Source organism: Ixodes scapularis, unplaced genomic scaffold, assembly GCF_016920785.2.
Source record: "Ixodes scapularis isolate PalLabHiFi unplaced genomic scaffold, ASM1692078v2 ptg000340l_1___fragment_2___debris__unscaffolded, whole genome shotgun sequence".
In the NCBI taxonomy this organism is placed as follows: Eukaryota; Metazoa; Arthropoda; class Arachnida; order Ixodida; family Ixodidae; genus Ixodes; species Ixodes scapularis.
This window is the reverse complement of record NW_024609974.1, coordinates 108,081-131,519: the sequence shown is the minus strand read 5'-3', so window position 1 is coordinate 131,519 and position 23,439 is coordinate 108,081. Positions and strand designations below refer to the sequence as shown.

The window sequence follows — 23,439 nt, the reverse complement described above, 5'->3', positions numbered from 1 at the left end:
TGTCGTCTAACACCCGAGGCTGTGGTGCAGAAAATGAATACAACTTACACAGAAAGGAACGTCGACGAAATGATTAGCTACCACCAGCTCGCCTGCGCGCTTACAGTATTTATATGCATGCCACGAGCATTCTACCCATTTATTTCGTGCTTTTTGTTCGACTGATTCGCCGACGAAAATGAACGTCTGTTTGTTGTGGCCAGAGATTGATAAAAACTCTTATTGCCCGCTATAAATGTGCTTGTCCCCCGTTGCTTGTGTTTTGCCAGTTCGAAGGTTGGAACAAAGTTCGAAAGAGCGCATCAGCTTTGAGCGGTGCGGGTTACGGTTAACATTTGCGCGTGCAGTGCACTCGGGGTAAGCTCGACGTCGTGCTACACTCGCGAAGCGCTGAATGGCCGTCAAAGCTTGCAATTTCCTTTACAACTTTCTCTCTCTCCCTCTCTTTCTCACCTCACTCATGGTCTGTTATGCGTTAGCAACCCGATATGATGGAATAACGGACGGCAGCTTGAGCCACCCAGACTAAAATTTTTAAACAAACAAAAAGAACAATATGAGTCCACTTCTAAAAGCCGATGCATTTCTGTTACCAAAACGACCTTTTGGGAATCGGGGGGAAAAAATCTTGAAATGCGCACCCCGCTTCCTCCCTTCGGTCAAACCTTGTCGGCGTCACCCCAACACCGAACCCACTGTGGGTCAGGATTGAGTCTTTGGGCTGGAGCCACGCGGGAGGGAGTCCCAATTTTCTTCTGTCCCGCCTGTTTCCAGCTGTGTTTGTTTGCTTGTTATTTAGTTTGTTTAGAAAGTCTGTTTGTTTGATCCTGTCCATAAATAGCGGTGTCTGAGATTGATTGTCTCGCTCCAGCGGTCCGCACCAAACATACTGGTAAATCCCGAGATTACAGGAGCATAGCTTTTCTCGGTTACCGGACTCCCTGCCGTGGTTGCTAGACTGTCGGCATTTTCAAAAGCCGAAGTGAGCGAGCTTGAACACGCTCGCGTCCATTTCCCTCGCAGGGGTTTGGGTTCGGGCGTGCAGTGGACGGACCTGAACCCCCAGAAGCTAGTGAGCGACCTGAAGAAGGTGGACAACTTCAGGTCCTCGTTTCCTTTCGACACCTTCCAGCACTTCATGAAGAGGGTAAGTTCTGCCCCTCCTTTTTAATCTATAAATCGAAGTCAAACTACGGGGTAGATCAATATCGCCTAGAGCTCACCACGTGATCCTTAATAAGGCCCTGTCACAATCACGGTAATTGTAAGGGTCATATCTTAATTAAAGTGTTCGTGAAAACAAATTCAAAATCAACGAGGGATCGAGGGTTGTCATGACACAGCTTTAGTAGATCGGTAGGATAAAGGAGAGCTTTTGGAGGTCGTTCTGATGACTCAGATACCCGATACTGTGCCGCCGCCTTCGCGCATGCAATGTATCGTTCTCGGGTATCGTTATCGGGGGGTATCGGAACGGTCTGCTGAAACTCTCTACTGTGCGACACCTTTGCGCGTTCATCTTTTTTCCTATCGGGTGTCGTTATCGGAGTTAGCTAAAGGGTCTCCTAAAACTCCCCAATGCTCGATTGAATTTGAAAGAAAGCAGACATGTTGTGCGTGATTGGTCAAAATCCGATTTGATCTGATGTTGTTGCGGAGGGCACCTCACTTCGCTGGAGCCGCTACCATAACACAGCATCGCACTCAAACTTTTTTTTTTTCGTTCCGTTTTTTTTTTTTTTTTTTTTTTTTCTTTTTTCTTTACGGGGTTTGGTCGTCGTTGTACGCTGACGCTGAGAGGAGGCGACGTTCCTCCTCTCCCCCATCGGCTCGGCGCACGAGATGGACCACCCAAGTTGAGCTTGTTCCCCTATTAAAAGCCGAGGGGGGAGGGGGGGGACACGGAGCGCAGAGAGTACCCCCTCCCCTTTCCCTCGGTTTGTCAGTTCCCGCGAGGTGCCTGTGTGGGCCGCTCGCAGCGAGGCGTCTCTGTTTCGCGTCCTTGTGCGCGCGTGCTGTGTGTGTGTAGCCTCCCCTGCCACTTGTTTCTCTTCTCCCTCTCCCCAGGAGGAGGGAGAGCTCGAGATGCAGTTACAATAAATATGCGCACGAAAGAAACAGCGCCGCTCCTTTTCCGCTCGCGTGCTGGCTCGGTGTATGCATCTATTTATTTAAAAAAAAAAAAAGACAGCAGAGAGCGGGTCACTGTTATAAAAAGAAAAAAAAAAGAACCGAGCTTGAAGAAGGCGCCACCAAATATTTCACCACACCGCAATATACAGGTTTTTTTGCCTTTGAGCTCAACGTTTTTGAGCTACGTCTTTCTCCGCGCTTAGAAGGGGGCGCAAAGTTGGGAGCTCGGATGATGTCACGAAAACTTGGTCACGGAAGTGACGTCACACAGAGCAGTGCGCACACTCGCTTATATCACACGCACAGTGAAAACAAACATATAATTCCAATGAGAGACTTGTTGGGCATAATTCAAAACCAGTAAATAAGTGAATTTTAGATCAATAGAGTGCTTGAAAAGCCTGGTGTTGCGCTAAAGCTACTTCTCATGCAATGGCTGCAAGTCTGGCACTGCACAAACGTGGGTAACAGAAGCGAAGCTCACATATCATCTGCGCTTGAGCGTCCTTGAGCCTTAGTAAACAGGATAACTGGGCGAGTTGGTATGGATTCATAATGGAACAGCGCGAATTTTTGCAAGGACAGAGGAAGGAACTGGACAGGACGAGCGCTGACTAACAACCGAAAGGTTTATTCTCAGGAAACCACGAAGAAAAACATACGACAACACGACTCTCTAATCACGATGGATCCATCGTGATTAGAGAGTCGTGTTGTTGTATGTTTTTCTTCGCGGTTTCTCCGCGCTTAGTAGGGTTTAGGCTTTAGGTTTAGGTTCGTAAGCGTTCACAGCAGAGCAAAACAATGCTGTGGTTTGGCCGCTTATGAGTGGTATTTTTAACCATAACCGTCGCAGCTGTAGGCACCAAAATGTGAACACCCACGAGCCACCGTAACTTAAGTAAATGTAACATGATGCAAACGGACGAATGACTGTCAGAGTGGGGGCGTTGTGGGACTATGGGGGAAAGCAGTAGTCTGAGCATAGCTTTCTAGTGACTAGTTGGAGCCCTTGCAAAAAAAGGGATAGCCCCTTTTTACAGTTCTTTTTTTTTACTACCGTAATATGTCAAGAGATAGCCCACCTAAAAGTGAAAGCAAATTGGGGGAAAATATGGAGTAGGCTAACTTTCAATGTGCGATCAAAAAAAGTTTAAAAGTGTGACCTGCAAAACTTGTGATTGCAGGGAGGGGCGATGAACCAAAGACGACTGTTTTTCCCAGTCAGCAATGTTTACTTATTTCCCATCATGGCTAAGTAACACCATTTCTGCTGAGGTCACCATTGGCCAGGATCCTGCAATTACTGGAAATGGGCTACCTTTCGGTATTTCTGAAAAATAGCAAATCCTGCCAAAAGTAGGGGTGGTTTTTTGTTTTTTTTCTTGGGGGGGGGGGGGGGGGGCGTCTCTTGAGATATCACGGTAGAAAATTCCGGAGGCACGGGACACACACAGAAAAGAGAGAGCAGAGCAATAACATCTCAAATGCAGCTGGAAATTCATTTTCAGACAAAACCTTTTTATATGAAAGCCCCCCTTCACCCCCCTCTTCTTCCATTATCATCTGAATTATAACTGTCATCCCAACAGAGGGGATGTCTCATACCCCGCAAAACCAACTGAAACTAGCCAAAGAAGGTTGCAACCCCGCGTCCAACACCATTGGCTGTACACATATTCAATTCCCAGCATTGTGAATCCAGATGGTCTCCTTAACCACTCTTTTGAAATGATTCCTTCCTCTTTATAGGATCTTTGTTTGCATCCAAGCAGCTGCACAATTGCTACATTCACTGAAGTGCTTAACAATTTCAGAAGGGGACGAACTTGACGCCACTGCTCTGTTCTGCTAAAAAATATGGTCATTGACACAGCGCCCAGTTTGTCCAACATACATGAAACCACAACCCATGGGAATATCATAAATCACCGCCCTTTTGCAACAGCTTTCACTTCTTGAGAGCCGCAGGCCGGCTTCTGGTAAATCTAGAGGTGCTGAAGGGTTTTTTGGTGTTTCAGGCTGGAATTACCACGGCATACCAGGAAAAGCCCTGCTTGAACCCTGCGGATCCTCGCTGCCCCAAGACGGCCCCCAACAAGCAGAGTGGACGGGTGAGGCTCTTCGCCAAGCCTTTGGGGCTGGCCAGGATTAAAATTAAGGCAAATAAAGATTAAGATTTAGTTCTTGAGAGAGCATTGTCTCCTCAGGGCCCTTTCTTGAGTGTCATTCTGATCCGGCTGAGGTATCCATTTGGCTGAGGGCTTATTTTGGCCGAAAGGACTTATTTTTGCTGAACCAACCAATTTGGCTAGAATCTCCAATTCGGCCAGAATGCTCCGATTCGGCTGAATGCCCAGTTTGAGTTTTCAGTTTCTTTTCTTTTTCCAAAGAAGGAGTGGAGGGAACCTTCCCAGTTGAAAATCAGTTCACTCATAGCTGGATTATGGAACTGGCCTTAGCTGGATTGAGCTGCATTGTATCATTTCCAGCTGGGACCAGTTCCGTAATTTAGCTGCAGTAGGACTGATGTTCCCTTGGGTTGAAAAGGTCCTTTGTGCAAAAGATGAAAACAATCGCCTCATGAGACACCAAGGCTAGAATCTCCAATTCTGCCAGATGCTTCAGTTTGGCTCAAGCATCTCAGTCCGGCTGGATGGTTTGAGTTATTTTTCTTGACCGGTCTTACAATGGGGCTCCTTGACATTGTTGCCACGAGTAATCTATACATTAATAACCGCTCACAAGCAAGCACATCTTTTTTAATTAGCCCATTAAAATGTCAGTAAAAAAATAAAAAGTATATATGGCACAGTAAATTTTCTATTTTGAATTGAAATTTTGGTTATCTTCTCTCTTTCCCTCTTCCAAAATAGGCGCAGTTCTTGAGATTGATCATTTGTGGGCTTACTTGGGATGCGAGAATGATGAACCTACAGAATGTTGACTATAATACTATGGGTTTAATCGTGATAGTGATTTTTTTAGACATAGAGTTTGCAGTTAAGCATTCCATATATCAATCATTCTTGAAGCCAATAGGAAACCTAGGAATCATCATTCTCGGTGGGGGGGGGGGAATTAAATTGTAGCATTTGATTCTTGGAGCAAAAATATTTATTTATTTTCTACACGTATGGGGGGGGGGGGGAACAATCTTTCTATGTGTACATTAGTCATAAACAATAATTAACCTTTTGCTTGTCACATTCTCTTTAAAAGGCCAACTCTGCTCAAGGCCTGAGCCCCAAAAAATGTCCCACATCACTTTAATGGGACACAATGTTATAACAAAAATATTACGTCAAAGCAAGGATGTGAACTTTTGATTATGTTTTTGATAGGGAGGCAGGACGTGCATGATAACAATTTGTGTTTTTTTATATTGCCCTAAAGAAAAGAGATGAGAGGCATCTTTAGTGCACTTGAAAGGCCGGTTCACGCATAAAGCACATCACTAGGTCAGGGCTGAATCAACACTAGAAATTGTGCTGATGCAGTGGTGCCTTACCAGCACTATGCATTGATATAGCCCAAAGTCACTGCTGCACTGGCGTAAGCTCAGTGCCATTTTCAGCACTGACTGTGTGAACAGGCCTTTAAGGTCCTCTGACCTTGGCTGACTGCGTCGTAAGACCTGTCCCTCGTCTGTCCGTCCCACCAGCCTCCCGACATTGGGGCCGAGCTGACCGGGGGCTGCTACGGTTTCGCCACCAATTTCATGCACTGGCCCGAGGACCTTATCGTCGGAGGCGTTCAGAAGAATCGGTCGGGCCACATTGTCCGGTGAGCGTTGTCCCATACACTACATCGCAAGCATAACTTGGCCAATGGTGAAAGCTTTGACCCCAGTAAGCCAATCGGAGCGTGGAAGCAAGACACATGACAGCGTATCGTCAGTGTCTCACCGATTGGCTCATACGCCGTATTTTCCGAAGCAATGTATATCTAGGTTGGAAAAAAAAAGGATTTTCCTTAAGTTGTTTGAACCTCATTCATAATCCACACTAAGTGCATAGTTTGCAGCTGTCTAGTGCACATGTAAACTTCTCGTATGCAGCACACTTTGACAAAGGCCCGCTTTATTAGCCCACAAAAGAAGCTTGTATCGTTCATAAATAAAGCTCTTCGTTTTTTTTTTTTTTAAATCAGTGGGCGCTTTGCTCCACACTGGTAATCGGCGAGAAATCGGGTTTTAAATAAATTAACCAGGAATTTGGGTTTTTCAGGTTGTATTTAGACATATATATATGTATAAGTGATTAACAATAAAGAGCATTGATAGGTTTAAATACATATAGTATTTTTTCACAATCATGTCACAAAGTACACAAATGCACAACAATATCAGTTCAGTTCGACAGGGCCACAATATCAGCTAGCTGTTCTTGTCAAGATAAATGTTTAGAGTAGTTTCGCATTCTAGTTCTTTTCTCACTTTTTTTTTTTTAGAGCGCAGCACTTAGGCGCCTGTTTCCGGCTTGAGCGGTGTCGGCGTCGCTGTCGACGTAGTTGCGCGGTGCACTATGGGACGCGTGACTTCACTGATAACGTCATCAGTGACGTCATCAGTGACGTCATCAGTGACATCATCGTTATTGTCACTGACGACGTCATCAGTGACGGCACTGATGACGTCATCGGCATCCGCATTGTCATCGTCATCGTCCCTGATGACGTCATCAGTGACGTCACTGATGCGTCATCGGCATCCGCATTGCCATCGTCATTGTCACTGATGACGTCATCGGCATCGTCATCAGCACTGATAACATCATCAATGACGTCACTGATGACATCGTCCGCATTGTCATCGTCACATGACCTCGTAGGGGTCACGTGACCCCGGTTACGTCACATGACCCTCGTGAGGTGAGGCGACGCCGCTCGGAAGGAGGAGTAGCAGACAGGATGAGGAGGTGAGGAGGAGGGAGGAAGGATATACCTTCCCCTCGGTACCCTTCCCCTCCTCCTCCTCAAGAGCTGCGCTCTAATTCGGCCTTACAGGGAGTTGTAAGCGGCTTTCATTTTTTGTCTTGTTTTTGTGCTGGTTGAAACAAAAGGGGAGAAGGGCAAATAATACTTCACAATGGGCATAAAAGCGACATTTGGGGGCTCAGTGTATGCACTGAAGTTCACTGAAGCCAACAGAATCTATGTTCGTTTCCAAGGTCTGGAGCTAGCACACATGTTCCTACATACTCTTTGTTACCTAGAGAATATTTCCTGAGCAGAGCAATTTGGAAAATAACAGAATTCAATTTCCAAACTCGGGGAAAACTTGATGTTCAAGAAACACATTCGGAACGTAAATATCGGGGAATATCAAGTTTTTCTTGAAAACGAAGGCCCTGTTCATAAATCGTACGGGTGCCTTTAGAAATATTGGCCAAATCGCTCCTGAGAAAACTATGTATCGCACAGAAAAAAGTTTGATGATCGTAGAGGTCTGTGCCAAAGGGCACATTAAGGAAAATTATTACCCTCAGTATAATTCAGTAATTAATTAGTTTTCAGTAATTGAGTATTTACTTAATCATTTTAAATGTATAGTTTCCATCAGAAACTTGATGCAAATCATAGAAAACTACTTAATCCATCCAGATTACAATGATGTAAGGCACGCGCAGCATTTTACGGCGTTTAGAAAAAAATGCTTAATTTGTACGCCTCCTAGGTTTGAGTTTCTTTTTGGAGTGCGTCTCTGTTCCAACAATCTCTTTGCCCGTGGCCAATCTCGCAACGTATGTGCGCCGCCACATATTGATGTAGAAGAGGCTAGCTAAGAAAGCCTCTGGACGGCCCCACGAAGTTTGCCCTTTGGTGTCGGTCCAAAGATGCACCTCCATGTGCGACCTGTGGTGGCACACGCACGTTGAGCGTTTTTACGACAAAGGGCGAGATATCTTGTGCAGAGGTCGGCTCCGACAAAAAACCGAAACTTAAACTCTCTTTTGCTAGTTGCGTGCAGAAAAGGCGAAGGCAATGCCAGCGAGGGGAGAATGGGTAAGCACTAGGAAGGCTGGGAAGGAGGAGAGAAACCTCCTCTCCTCTAACATTCCTAGTGCTCTCCCTTTCTCCCCTTGCCCTCCCCTCCTGTCTTGCCTTTCTAGTGCTCGCCCTTTCTCTCTTTGCCTGGCGTGGCCTTCGCCTGCACTGCACAGAGCTAGTGATGCGGTGTATAGAAACGCATCCAAATAGTCTAATTTTTCTGAACGCCATAAAATGCTGCCCATGGCTATGTCATCGTAATATTGGTGGATTTAATAGTTTCAAACGATTCGCAACAAGCTTGTAAGTGAAACTATACCTCTAAAGTTAATAATTAAAGATGTAATCACTAAAATTAATTAATTGCCCATTATACTGACCACTAATAATTTTCCTTAATGAGCCCTCTGGCACAGACCATTATGGCATTGACCCTCTTTCTGCGTGATGCATAGTTCTTGCAAGAGCAATTTGGCCCGCGTTTCCGAAAACACCCTGGATTGTCAATCTCAAAATCCACGACGTCTCGTCTTAAGCAATAATTTTAGCATAGCTTCGAAGGCAACATCATTCTGAAAGTAAAGCCAAATGTAGAAATGCAGAAATCAATAAATGAGCCAGTGTAACTAATTCATTTTGATGGTCGTCGTTGGCAGCCCGGTGAGGGTAGTGTTTCTCCCCATTGTGTGTGCAGTGCGGAGGCCCTCCAGTCGGTGGTGCAGCTGATGGCAGAGCGGGACATGTACCAGTACTGGAAGGGGCACTACCGGATGGTCCAGCTGGACTGGAGCATAGACAAGGCCCGGGCTGTGCTCGAGGCCTGGCAGCGCAAGTTTGCCCAGGTACCCTCTCCTCCCCCGACTAACCCTCCTCTCCTTTAGAAAGGAATGTACCGCTCACTTCGGTGTGAAGCAAGCTTTGTTTCAAGAAGGCCCATTTTCCCCTCGCATAGTGCATTGAGATCTAATCATTGCGGTTTATGGAAGGAAACCGGCAAATGACGAGGCCCAGGTTACGCCTGGGTCCAAAAATGGAATCTCAGGATCCTGGCAGAGGTCACCAACTCTGCCAGGGCTTTACTCACTTTACTCTCATGATCTCACTTCTTTATTTGTTTGGAACACGCTTAATCTTTAATCAGTTATGAATCGTTTCACAGTAACTCATAAACGATGCTTGGCAAATGTATCGTGACAAACTTTGCCTTTTCTTTTAATTGAACTATGCTTAGTAAACCTCTTGTCCAGTCCCTAATGGATGTCATCCAGCAATGTTTTATACTGAATATTGACTCTTATCACTAATGAGCTGCACTTAACAAATGTTCTCAACTATTTCGGTAGAATTAAGAACACAAAAGACAGAGAAAGGCAACCACACTCTTTCGTTGAGAAACGCCATATCAGGAATCATTGGTTTCTAAATGAAAGAGTGTACTTTGTGGTTATCTTTTTATGTCCTCCACATTTTTTTATGCTTTTAAACTGGTGCAGTAATATTCACCATGTGCTTGCGCTATTGAGAGAACATCCTGCACTTGACATTGTCACTCACTAATGAATAATCTTTAGCAAACACTTGATAAAAAAACCTTTTTTAGTCACTAATGAAAGAAGTTTAACAGACGTTTAGTAGACCATTAGTTTAATAGACGTTTAATAGATGGGGTCACGGCAGGCAATCGCCTTGGGGGCCGCTGACCCTAGTGGCCCCATGGGTAAGAGAGAAGGAATTAAACCGCTTCCATGACGTATGGAGTGTTTAACTCTTCCTGAGCGTACATCCGAACGGCCCCACATTTTCCCATGCCGCGCGGTGCAATGTTAGATTGGTGAGAGGCCCAGTGGCGTAGCCAGGGGGGAGGCTTATGGGCCCTCAGCCCCTCCTGACATCCAGCCGACTCTATAATATGCACATGCATTTTGATCCCCTCCCCTCTCTCCCCCCCCCATCCATCCACACACCAAGTCATGAACATCTAGCCACCTCAGTTACCCCCCCCCCCCCCCCTCTTTCCCAAAAAAAAATTTCTGGATACACCACTGGAGAGGCCTTGCGAGATTTTCCTGAAAGGTCTATGACTATATAATGCTTAGCAATGTTTTCCTATTAACCTTTCTGTCTAATCACTAATGATGTAATCCTAACAACTGTTTCATTACAGGCACTCTTTAGTCGCTAATGAATGACGGTTAACAAATGTTCCGTGACAAGTGTTCCGTGAATAGTGTCAGCAGTTGTTTGATTACAGATTTTATCTCTAATTACTAACAGATAACTCTCGGCAAACATATCATATCATGCTTTGTTTTCAGCGACTAATGAGTAAGGTTTAGTCATTATAGCCTAGTATTAACATTTATCTTTTCACTCATTTTTGTGAGTTGCTTCTAAAGAACTTGCGGATGCTTGCTTTTCCTCGTTGTTCTTGGTCACTTCTTTCCAAGAATATAGCGATGTATGTACTTATTCTAGTAATGACATGGTGCCAACTAACCTAGCACCGACTAACCTCTTTTTCCTTTTCTCCATCCAATGCACGCCTGCAGGACTTCCGGAAACGTTGCATGTTCAGGTACCGGTGCCTCCAATAATTTCACACTGTGCCCTCGCTGGTCCTGTGCCCGCTCGTTCCGTCCTTCTTGACACGGTTACCGCTCCACAGTGTCCTACAGTACACCGCTTCCTTTAACATCTCGTTCCCAGGCATGTCGCTGCTTTGTAAGTGTTCAGGGAGACTTCATAGAAGATGGTGCCATACTGTCGAGACCGGTTATAACGAAATCGGTTATAACGAAATAGCGACTACAGCGAAGCGATCACAATATCCCATTCCCTTTTGCACTTCGTTATAACGGGAGTCGGTTATAATGAAATATCGGATATAGCGAAGTGATTTCCGATTCCCGTTGACTTCGTAATAACAGGTCTCGACTGTATTATTTCCGGGAGACTGCTCTGCATCAACGCTACCCTAGAGTCTGTTTCACTACAAGTCTTTTTGAGGAACTCTGAGCTTCTTTGTGACCTAATCCACTTACATCACAAAATAACTAAAAACATATCGACATAGAGGCATGTTTCTAAATTGCTCTGAACTGAAAATGAGTCTTGCCATGTAAATACTATGCAATTTTTCTTTTTCCTAATAACTTTATTTTGTAACATATGGATCATATCTTGGCGCTTAAAGAAATACCATTTTGGGGGAATTTAGTGTTCTTTTAAAGTCCTTTAAGAGAAGTGGTTAGTGCTCTCACAGCACACCTTGCAAAATCTTCTTTCATGGCTACCAGCTATGCTCGGCCTTTTTATTAACACGCTGAAAATACTGTCAAACGAGCCTTTTCGCAGCAATGAAAGAAATCAAAGTAGCAAATAAAGTCTCAGTTGCCTGGCTCATAGGTCTACAAACCATCCGGTAGAGGGAACGTAAGCAGGAATGGTCGGCTTGTTCTTGAGGCATATCCACTGCTGTGTTTGGGGAGTGATGATTTTGGCAAAGATATGTTTTTTGTTTTAACTTTCCTTTACCTGCACACTACACGTCACAGTTAGCATGAGCATGGCTTTGGCGCTTTTTAAAATTTTATTACGACAAGTTATTGATGAGCATCCAATTTTACCACTTAGGTTGGTACATCAAATGAGCATTTTTCTTCACACTGCTAGTCATGATGACATCTTTGACAAAAACAGGAAATATCAGAGACCACTTGTTCATGCTAGTCATGTTGCACAGCGCACATGTTCGCTCATTCTTCATCTACTCATTCTCTGTCTTGTTTTACGTTCTCTCATTCTCGTCTCTCTCTTTTCTGCATTCTGTTTTTGTACGACAGGCACACTGAACTGCCTCTACATGCTAGTTCACACACTTGCGTCTGCTTATGACTGGAGAGGCTTAAACACCGGCTTGGAGCCTCTTGTGACTGCTTTTGACTGACTGTGCTGCTAAACAGGCAATCTTCAGCAGTCATAAGAGACCTAAAAGTTTGGGTGCTCACTCAGTCGTGGTCCAATGCAAGTGTGTAAACCAGCCGTAAAATGAGCTGGGTGCCCATCTCTCAATGAATATTCACCGACTGGAACATCCGCTTTTGTCTGTTCATCCGTGTCGCAGTGTCCTTCCTCGGTGGGAAAAACCGCACGCACCGCGGTGACTCTCTGTTTGTCCCGCAGGAGGTGCTTAAAGAGGGCGATTCGGAATCGCCGCCCAACGTGAGCCGCAAGGTTGCAGGCGACATGCACGTCTTCACCGGCACCTCACTCACCGACGTCATAAAGGACTTCTCGGAGGTGAATCCCACCAGGGTGGCCCTAGGGTGCCTGCTCATGGTGAGCTCCTTCGTTTCTAACTCCTCGCTTCGTTGATGTTTTCAATAAATCCTTGCCTTAAGTTCCTTTGCCAGCATTGCAAACCTATGGCAGCAACATTTAAACTAACTCTTTACTGATACCTACACTCACAAAGTGAACTTTCACAGAAAAAAAAGCATATATATTTTAGCACAGTATTTACATTGTGAGATTCACTTTGAGCGAGGAGCATTCCCAAAATGTGCTTCTATTTTGGCACATTTTGGGGGATTGGTGGTTGAGTGTGTTTGCACGTCATAGCCTGAAGCCCGTGGAGCAAAAGCTCGCTTTGCTGCAAACCCCAGGCATCCTGGGTTCAATCCCCACCCTTGCCCATTTTGATCTGGATGAGCCTCGCACCGGCGTGTGGTCATGTGTCACTATCACATGATGCACATTAAAGACCCCAGGCTATACTTCGTTACAAAGTAACTTGGCAGAGAGCGAATGCTACGGCCCCTTTAAATGAACCAGAACGACAAAGATGAAGCGCGTGACAGCCCTTACAAAAGGCACAGAGGGTGAGAGTGTAACCCAACCAGCTGGAGAAGAGGGGAAGGGCAAACTTCCCTCTTACCCAGGCTCTCATTTACTTGTTCCAAACGTCACTTTTCTCACCCTGGATGATTAGCCCATCTCTAAAATTTGTACAGAAGCGACTCTTCTCCCTCTCACTCGTGACTTATTGGCTTACTGGGACCTTGCCTTCGCCGTTTGCCAAGTTACGGTGAAATGGAGTATAGCAGTGGTAACACGTTGGCTAAAATCCTCGCCTACAGCGAAAACTAGCTTTGCCATTCTCAAAGGCAGACCGACCTTACGCTGTCTAAACTTGAACGTTTGATGTTTATGTTTTTCTGCGGCCCCTTCCAGATGGGGTATGCGTGGGTTGTCCTGTGGCGCCCCCTGGACCCCCCAGGGTCGCGTGGTCTCCTGGGTGCCCTGGGGGTCCTCCTGGCCGTGGGGGCCGTGGGGGCCGGCCTGGGCCTGTGTGCCCTGCTAGGGCTGCCCTTCAACGCGGCCACCACCCGAGTGCTGCCCTTCCTCGCCCTGGGCCTGGGGCTGGACAACCTCTTCCTGCTTGCTCATGCTTACGAGGACGCAGCCAAGGCACGCATTCCGCCGCAGGTGAGTCGCCTCAGCCCTTCATTAATGCGCGGTGGCATTCTAACGGGAGCTAACCCAGATTTTCTGTTGCGTGAAAATGTGCGTTGGAATGGGCGTGGAAGACAGCAGAGTAGGCTGCCTGCAAACCTCCTGCGCCTTCAACTAATTGGACGTCTTAGCGCGTGTCAGGTGTCAACACATTAGAGTCACTCTCCGACCTCAGTCTGCGCATCCTTCGTGTGGTTGCGATATAGAAGAGACGGGAAAGGAGATGCGATGTAAAAACGCGACAGTTCTGTATGAGATGACCAGTTTTATAGATAGACCGAAATACAACTATAATTCTTTTATTAATGCAGAATTGCACTTCTACAAAAGTAAACTCATATTTTGCAGCGCACATTGTCGCGCGCATCAAAGATGCTAAGGTGTTTTGAAAATAAATGAAAAGCAACAGTTCAAAAGGAAGACGTGGCGATGCTAAAAGACACGACTTTGCGTGCCAGGAAATTCGAGACTGGATGTCGGCGTCCACTGCGTTGCTCATAAAACTCAATTCTATGTGTGTCAATTTGATGGGTGGATTGAAATACAGTTGCAAATATGTCGTCCTTTAAAAAACGTGTTTTACTTTAGAAAACTTCAGTCAGCATGTTTAAACTTCACCAGCTTGCTTAATTGCGCCCTCAATTTTTGTTACTTATTTACTTTTTCTGCAGCAGTACACTGAAAGCACTAACACAACATTGATGCTTTTTCATATGTTACTTGCACCAAACTTTACTGGTTAGATTAGTGCTCTAAATGAGCACTTTCTACCTCTAAATTCAAATGGAAAAACAAAAACAAAAAAAGGCTCGTGGTACACCTAAGCACTTCTTATGAGTTGTGAATGCGAAAGCGTGCAAAGCCGCTCGTCCGCTCGCTTATTTCGTCTGCTGCATACTTTTCGTCGCCGGAGAGCGCGCGCTCTCTCCTGGACGTGCTGACATTGGATGCTCTAATATAGTCTTAAAATTAAACTAAAGCAACCATGTAAAAAAAAAAAAAAAAACACATTGATGTTGCGTTTGCGATGATGTGTCGCGCAGACACTGCGCAACACTGTTATTGCAAACATGACATCGGCGCTTTTTGACATTTTATTGTAAAAAGTTATTTTCTGGAAAATATTTCAATGCGAGTATTTCTACTCTGTTTTATCACTGTTATATGCTGTTATTTTTTTTATATAGGTTTTTTAGTGTAATGCCGAAATGTGCTGTTGGTACCGAATAAATAAATCTGTGAAAATCGAAACAGAAAGAAGAAAAAACAAGAAAGCACCGTGTGTTTTTGAAGAGACTTCAAAATATGCCGAGAGGTTTCATTGAAAGCACATTTATTATACGTGGAAATAAGAGCACACTCGAAAACTCCTGCCATTTTCACGGAGGAACCTTCTTCCACTCATTGTTCTTTTCGCTGTAAATATAATTCGCTGTAAATATAAACAGAATTTGCAGTTTGTCTAGCTCAGTGCTGTTTTATTATGTCAAGTGTAACCCTAAAAGAGGTGCCTAAAGCTGTTTGGGAAACACAATAAAGCTCTCTTTGATTGATTTGATTGAATGATGATATAAAAAAAATGCATATAAGTTTTTTTGTTTTGTTTTTTTTTCTTTCTGACTAAGTTATTTCGGCGTTTAGGGGAATCGTGGGCGTGGCCCATGGCCCGTTGTCCCAGCAGCAGTTTGATTTTCGAGGCACCCTGCACTGCGCGGGGCCTGTCGCTTGCCCGACAATCCGACGTGCACTCGCGGTCGCCTCTGCACCAATGGGTGAGGTAATGACCGGGGTCCCGTCGACCGACGGGAAGTCCCCCCGCGTACCTTCGACCGAGGAACAGCAAAGTTGATCGATATATATATATATATATATTTATCTTTTTTTTTTTTTTGGCAAAGTTGATCGATATTTTTTTTTGCTGAAAGTACTTTTTTTCTCGCGTTGCGGTGTGCGTTTCGCAGTGCCGGTTGCCGTTTTCGAGTAAATTGGCGGCCTCTTATTTGTTTTTGCCTCGTGTGTTTTCCGAGCGCACGCGAGGCCCTAGTCGTGGGACGTTCTGCTTCGGTGGTTGCGTCGTCGCGCAAAAAAGAAAAAAAAGATATATATATATATATATATATATATATATATATATATATATATATATATATATATATATATATATATTAAAAATAAATAAATAAAAAGGGGTTTAAATTTTGGGTAAAACGTGCATGAAAAAAAAAAATTTGTGTGGAATATTTACGTTGGCAGAGATCATTTGAGTTACAAGCCATTCCGAAACCAACTTTTATTTGACGATCGACGTCTTCAAATAAAAGTTTCAGAATCGCTCGTAACTCAAAGTGATATCTAAAAAAATGTTAGATTTTTATTTTATTTCATTTACTTAATTTTTTTGGTTTGGGGGGGGGGGGGGGGGAGGATTATTAAAGGGACCGTGAAACGGAAGATATTTCCAGTTGAAAGAAACACGACGTAGTTTTGGTTTCGCTTCCAACTCGGTATGTGCCTCGCGCCGTAAATTTTTAGATAATTTATTTTTGTTTTTGAAGGGGGGCTATATTTTGTGCCCTACGTGGCCAACCGACTTCCCAAAAGAACTATAGCTTTTTTGGCGACAAGTTAATGCCCCTTTACTTTAAACGTCGGGCCGGCGCGCCAAAACGCGATCCGAAACCGCACCGTAACGCAACACGTGCCCGCATAAACGGTCCGTCGCGTTTATTATTATTTTTTCTCTCTCTCGTTGTTCTTCTTCTCTTCAATGACCATCATTTCCCCCGACGGACGGGCTTTGGGGCGAAGGGGGGGCACTTACGGCTCCCAGCAGAGCACCCCAGCCGATGGGCCCTCGCCTCTACCGTCCCTCTTTCTCCGCCTGATATTTTTTTTCTCCCCGGAGATAATGTCTTCATCACCGGGCGACCTGCCGCCGACCCCGTGGGCGCGATTGTCTTCTCCGGCGTCCGGTGGCTTTTTCTTTCTCCCTCGAGTCGGGTCGACGGTCAGAGCTACATTATAATGGTCGGCCCCCAGGTGCGTCGTTGGTGCGCCATTGTTGGTGGCCGTTTCTCTTTTTTTTTTTTTTTTTTCCCATTGGTTTGTTTGTGGTAGTTTGTGGCGGTGTTTGGCGGCGACGGCGGTTGCGATTACGTGCGGCGACGAGCGTAGCCGCGAGCACGCAGCTGCGCGCTGCCGTTCCGCATGAGACTACACTTTGGCGCTCTGCTCCCCCCCCCTTTTTCCCTTCTCCCCAAATGACGAGACAGCCGTGGTGCTTGCGCTCGAAGGGTGCTCAGAAATAGAAGCAAAAGTCAATACTAGGAGAGGATCGGAACGATAACGCTCTCCGGCTACACGCAGAAGAAAACAGCAAAAGTGCTTGCCTCCCCCCCCCCCCCCCCCCCCCCCCCGCCCTAGAGAGGAAGAAAGGAGGGGGGGAGGGGGGGGGGGGGCGTGCGCCTGATATGAGGTAATGCACCGTAAAAGCCGCGATGTCGAATTGTTTTGACTCGGCGTTTCGGTGTCTCACGCAAATCCGTGATTCCGCTTTTTTTTCTAATTTTTATTTTTTGTCTTGCCTTAGCTTGGGGGGAAAATAAAATTGGAAGTGGGAAATAAAACATTATTTCTAGTTCTGGAATAAATATAACGGCGCACAAAAGACATGGGCTGACGTAAGAAGTGCACAGGACGGGCACTGGTCCTGTGTGCATTCTTTCATCTGTCTGCGCCTTTTGTGCACTATTTTTATATTTTAATGTGAAACATTCTCCGGCTATATGTTCGGCATTTCGTGAGGCCCAAAAGTGAAGCCTGTATAAAAGCGTGGCCATGGGGCTCGACACTGATTGGTTGACAGATGAGAGAGGAGGAGTGAGGTGCTCGACGTTGATTGGTTGACAGGCAGGCAATGAGGCAAAGTGCGAAAGGAGGGGTGGGTTGAAAGGTTCTGGACGATCACCAAGCTTACCATTTCATGTGTACAAATGCCACGCGTTAAATTGTCTGATGAAGAGCACAGTGAACGTAGGCGTCTGGCTGAACAGGCTAGACATGATGCTAGAATGTTTCACATATGCAAAACAGTTGCCTAGCAGTTTGCCACAAATTCTTTAAATTTTTGGAAAAATAGTGTAATTTTGACAAATGGTTGAAGATTTGCCAAAGTAGTCGAACCTCGAGGTTGGACGAGAGTTTGCGACATATCTACTCCTGTGTTTCAGTCAGAGTGTTGAACTGGGCAAATTGATAATAGTTTAACATAATGGGAACAACAACGTAAAAAAACCAGGACCACTAAAGGAACACCTATGACAGGACAACAGCTGTGCTTGCAACTGAACTGTATTACTTAAAAAGATGCATACTAGTGCATCATTATCAGATAATGTGATGGCCAGGCAACAGAACGCTCTACACATGGCTGTTATGTTCAAAGGGGGCTTACTGGACATTGCTTGTGCTACTTACGGTTAGGCGTAAAAAAAAGATATTTCCTTATAAAATATGAGCCACCGACGGCTCGCTGACATGTCTAGTAGTCCATGGGCACGAAATAAAGAAGGCCTCGATAATTTTGCGGGTGGTCTTTTCTTTGCGTCTTTCTTTGACCGTGACCTTGTCAAAACCCGGCTGACTCAAGCACTTTCTACAGTGCAAATGCAGAAGTCCTTGCACCGTGGCCTTCAGAGAATAGACGCATTCCCATAGCCTATCGTTGAGGCGCATCTCCTTGTCTGGCCTATGTAGAATTTTCCACAGGTCAGGGCAATCTTGTACACAATATTTGAGATGCAAGGCACAAACAGTTTTGCAAAGTGTCTCGTGGTACACATGTTGGCCCATACCACTGCAGCATTTGTATAGGATTAAAAGCCCACCCTTTCAATTTGCACCGTCTACTTGCATTGCGTTATGTTAAAGGGCTACATTGCATTATGTTACGGGAGCTTACGTCTGCTTGTGTCAAGTTATGACCGTGGGTCGCCGGGACCTCTGTGCTTTTTATAAAGTGTGACAACCAATGTATCTTTTTTGGAAATCGCCAGCTCTGGAGCTTCTCAAGTGGAAGTATGTGTTCAGGTCAGCGCAGGCACTCCGTCGGCCAAGGGAGCTAAATTTTGCTGGCTTCAGTGATCTGCAGTGACCTAGATTGGACACCCCCAAATTTTCTTTCGTGCCTATTGTGGCTTATCTTTTTGCTCCCAAGTTCAATCTAAGTTCAATCAACCCCTTTTCTTTCCTAATGTGTGCTTTTTTTTGTCTCTTTGTGTATTGTTTTGCCCCCAAGTTCAATCAACCCGTCTCCTTCCTAATGTATGCATTGTTTCGTCCTGGGAATTCTCGAAGCCTGTTTTCTGCCAGGTGGCACCACTTGTTTTAAAAATGGTGGATTCGAGGAGTAGCTTGGCTCGCGGAATGCAAAGCACGGATGTCCCATTGACTTGTGGTCGTATCATAGCGTAAACTAAGAAAATGTAAGTAGACAGTTCAGCGTTATTGGGCCTTAAAGGGGAAGTGCAACGATTTTAACAATTAAAAGAATTTGCAGTTTGTATTCTTTATCTTGTTTATCTAGGCGCAAGTGCAAAAAACGCGCCACCTTCCCCCAAAAAACTACTATTCCGCCGCGTAATCACGAAAAAAAAGACCAAATTATTGACCAATCTGCAGCCGCCTGTGGCAGTTACGAGAACTACAGTGGAACGTCACTGAGAGGCACGCAGAAGTCAACAAAACCTGTCCCCCTCTCCTGCTAAACTTGCCGTTAGCTCCGTGGCGAACCGTCTTCCGTGTCGATTGCTCACCGCGACCTTCGGTGACGCTAATCCTTCAAAAGTTGACAATTGTGGAGGGAGCTGCTAGAGCCTTTGAAGAGAGAACCCAACAGGAAACTAGGTGATCCCTCAGAGACGTCACTCAAAAGACGGTGAAAGAGTTGAGGGGCGCTTTGCCTTCAATTTTTTTAAATATTTTAAAATAAAAACTAGCACGTGCAGAAAAAACATAGTTTTCTACGAACAAAAAGTTAGGGCGCAAACTTCTGTCCAATAAACTTCAGCTGTGTTTGAGACTTTGTGTTGTGTTGTCCTTTTTCCCCCCCAGTCTCGGGGTTTAGTCCAAAATGTTATAGTTTTCTGTTCTTCGTTCTATAGTTGACGCAGATTAATTCTCGCAGTTAATTGGCCAAAGTCCGAAAGTTCTTGCATCGCCCCTTTAACCCCTAGAGCCCTGGCAACATAGGTAATGCGTTTGTCGGACTATGTTTCGTTGACAGATTTTTTTGTCTACTGTTTGTTTAATAAAAAGGCTTCCCACGCTCTGTTTATCGACACACCTTGCAACATTTTGTCGAACTCAACCCTGCTGTTTTTCTAACTACGGTAACTTTTTCTGTCTTACCTGGTTTACAAGGCAAGAGAGGAGGGGGGTTGGGGGGGGGGGATGTCGGTTGGTTGGTCCGAACTTAGATAAACACACTTCAGTAAATCACGTGCTACCATTTATTGGCCGTCAGATCTGATTACGCACATGGTAAGAAGAAATACGTTGTCAACGAAACGTTGCATTTGCATGTGTCCACAAAACAGTGCAGTGTCGACGAAACAATGCGAACCAGTCTGGCTAAACGACGGCGTGACGCCTGCGCCCTCTTCTTGCAGGAGCGCACAGGGCAGGTGCTCAAGTGCGTGGGCACGAGCGTGCTGCTGGTCTGGGCGAGCACGGTGGGCGGCTTTGTGGCAGCAGCCCTGATCCCGGTGCCCGCCCTGAGGGCCTTTGTCTTCCAAGCGGCCCTGCTGCACACCTTTGCCGTGGCAGCCATGCTGCTCCTCTTCCCGGCCGCCGTGAGCGTCGACCTTCGGCGCAGACGGCGCAGTCATCGGCTGTGCTGCTGGTGCGGTGGCTCCCCCTGCCTCCCCGATGGCCAAGGGTGCGCTGCCTCCGTTTTCATTTATTTAGCGATTCATTTAGAAATACCGTGACCCTTCACGAGGTACCGTATTTTCGGGGCTATAGTCCAGTGCACTGTTTACAAAGAAGCAGGAGTTTGCCCACACCAAGTGGAGGCACTGCGCAAGTGCAGAAACCAAAATCACGCGAGGTGAAGCGTCTGTGCATGCCCCGTGCTGACAGCAGCGCCACTGCGGTGGCGCGACGTCAGAGCTGTGCATTGGTACTATGTAGTTTACACCTGATGTATGATCCGCAAAACCCAAATTCGAATGAAAAAAAAATGTTTTTTCTTGAATAGTTTGCAGCCTGTACATACCATAGAATATTGTGCATCTGCCTATTCTCCACTATGGATCCACCCCCAATATTTGAAACATCTGAAAAAATAAGCACAGTACATATATATGTAAAATTGATGACCCCACATGCGTCCATCCCCTTTTTTTTGCGATTATCTTCAAAATATCGGTGGGCGCTTGCTCGGTATTTTACGGTAGTCCGCACACAATGCCCAGACCACACCTGGTGGACAGTAAAATGTGTACTTTTTGACATGTGTAGTCTGCGGACTATATAGTCTGCAAAATATGGTAATAGCAGGCTAGGTACATAAAACATGATAGACCTTTTGCTGAATTACCCAAGCTCTAAGGAGCCTCTTGCAAGTGTAGTTACACTTACAGATGCTCAAGCTGGCATCTGCAGCACTAACTGTTCTTAAGTAAAAACATAAAAACGAATTGCACTTCAAACATGCATTGGCCTTATTTTACCATTTACTTTGAACCTTTATGCAGATAAGGCGAGTGCTTTCAGCATGTGCACCTAATTTCCCAGCGTGCTCCTTGGTGCTTGGGTAATTTAGCAAAAGCTCGATTAAATCTTTAAATATAAAGGTTAGGTTAAGGCGACTCTTGCATGCGCCATACGGTGTGGGCTTGCTGTCCGGATTTACACTTCAGGTTTATGCTTTAAGCTTTCATTGCAGTGGTCTGTTTATAGAATTCTTTTGCTTGCAAACTCTGTTCTGTCCTCTTCTGTCGCTCAGATAACGTTTTGTGGTTCAAATCGACCATTTCCTGGAAGTTTTGTGACTAGCACTGGCCTTATACACCCGACCTAGCCTTTTTACCACTTTACAGCATTGTTACCATAGTACCGTGGGCTGGTCCTTACGTCTGGCTGGTCTGGCTGTCTTTGCTGTGATGCCACCGTTAAAATTGGAAACCACTACGCTACAAATCTTTGGGGTGGAGTGAAGGTGGCAAGATGCCATTCTCTCACGAAGGAAGGCTGAAATTTAACTTTTTGCTTCATTATTTGATTAGATGCCCTACCCACAGTTAAAAAAGAAACATTTTTCCTCGATTCCGTCTTTCTGTTTGAGGAAGGACATTCTCCTCCTTTCTGCAAGGACTAGCTCAGAGATCTGCTTCTTTGGGGAGAGGAGAAAAGAGTGCAAGATAAATAAAACAGTATCTTAAAATGGATTACACCATCACTATTGCTCCTAGTCAATGCTTGGGAAGTGATGTTCAAGAGCCGTTAGGTCATTTACGGTTCTTTAGTTTCAACTGCCCACGTAAGCGGTGAAGGTTTTACCACCACCCTGCTATTAAGTTACACACGCATCTGTATAAAATCAAAATAATCATTCTGAAAGCTTGTGTGGGATCATGCAAACTAATAAGTCTATAAATACTCTCGCATTTCTGCTCCAAGGACAAGGCTGCAAAGAAATAAGAGAATTGTGAGGGAATTAAGAGAGTGTGTCATTATGGCTTTTTGAGCCATCATTTGTGGGTCTGATATCCCTTTGAGAGATATTTTATCGAGCATTGCATAGTTGCGCGGTGGTTAGAATGGCGTGACCTATGGAATCAGTGTGCTCTTTGAAGTGGCTCAGGAGACCCCAATTTTTTCGACGAGCATTTGCCCTAGTGGCAATAGCCTCAAACAAGCAGTATGGCAGTTTTGTTTTGTAATAAAGCGGCAGCCACATACTTACCCCCGCTGCAAATGTGTGTAGCTTGACTGATTGGTGCACACAACGAAAAAAAGATGGTGCAAAACATACACGGACAGGGCAAAGAGGCAGACACACACGGTGGTGTGTGGGTCGACTTCTTTGTCTTGTCCGTACTTGTCTCACAATGTTTATTTAGTTCATCACCACCGCGTGGGTTAACCAATGGTGTCATGGTAATGACTCCGCTTCATGACGCGGCAGTCTCTGGGTAGGCCCGCATGAAAGAAGGTGGGTCCCAGTGAGCAGGGGCTCACTAGAAGTGTCCCTCTTCGACAGCACTATCAACAGGAACGACGAAGAAGTCCCGGTGGAGACTCAAGTCCAGGCACCATCCAAGCGCCAAGCCCTGGCCAGGGCGTTGCCCCCGGACCAAAGTCACGTGGTCACGGTGCTCGCTCCCGCGGGTCCCTTGGAGCCTTGGGTGGGCATGGGTGAGTTGCCGGCACCGTTTGTCACTCCTCCGTCTCTTTAGCAGTTGGGCGGCGGAAGCATCAAATTCTGGATTAGGCTTTGGCATATGTCTGTGTACTAGTTCACTTATAGATGTACTCGGTGACAGGCTATGAATGCAGCAGAAGCTCTGCCTCCAGTATGTGCTTGTTGCCTTCCACTTGGCTTTGGCTGTGCGTACAAGAATTCAGCTGTGGGAGCATGCAACAGTGCTGGAGGATCGTGAGATATTCCAAGATGACAAAACAGCACGGATGGAGCTAGAGCTACTGCGCAAGAAATGTGTGACTAAGCATCCAACAGCTTCAGAGAGATGCGAGGTATAAAAATGAGGGAGCGATCCTAGGGTTGATTACAGTCGT

General features: G+C 45.6%; 1 protein-coding gene across 1 annotated transcript in view; it reads left to right on the top strand.

Moving 5' to 3' along the window:
* Positions 1-1,064: 1,064 nt before the first annotated feature.
* The window catches only part of LOC8024578 (protein patched), a 43,695-nt gene continuing 21,320 nt past the window's right edge, over positions 1,065-23,439 (top strand). The window contains exons 1-8 of the mRNA XM_029991562.3: positions 1,065-1,147; positions 4,155-4,247; positions 5,798-5,919; positions 8,819-8,966; positions 12,307-12,462; positions 13,357-13,611; positions 20,307-20,575; positions 22,904-23,058. Coding sequence (XP_029847422.3) covers positions 1,139-1,147; positions 4,155-4,247; positions 5,798-5,919; positions 8,819-8,966; positions 12,307-12,462; positions 13,357-13,611; positions 20,307-20,575; positions 22,904-23,058 — 1,207 coding nt within the window. The 5' untranslated portion in view covers positions 1,065-1,138. The remainder of the gene's footprint in view (positions 1,148-4,154; positions 4,248-5,797; positions 5,920-8,818; positions 8,967-12,306; positions 12,463-13,356; positions 13,612-20,306; positions 20,576-22,903; positions 23,059-23,439) is intronic.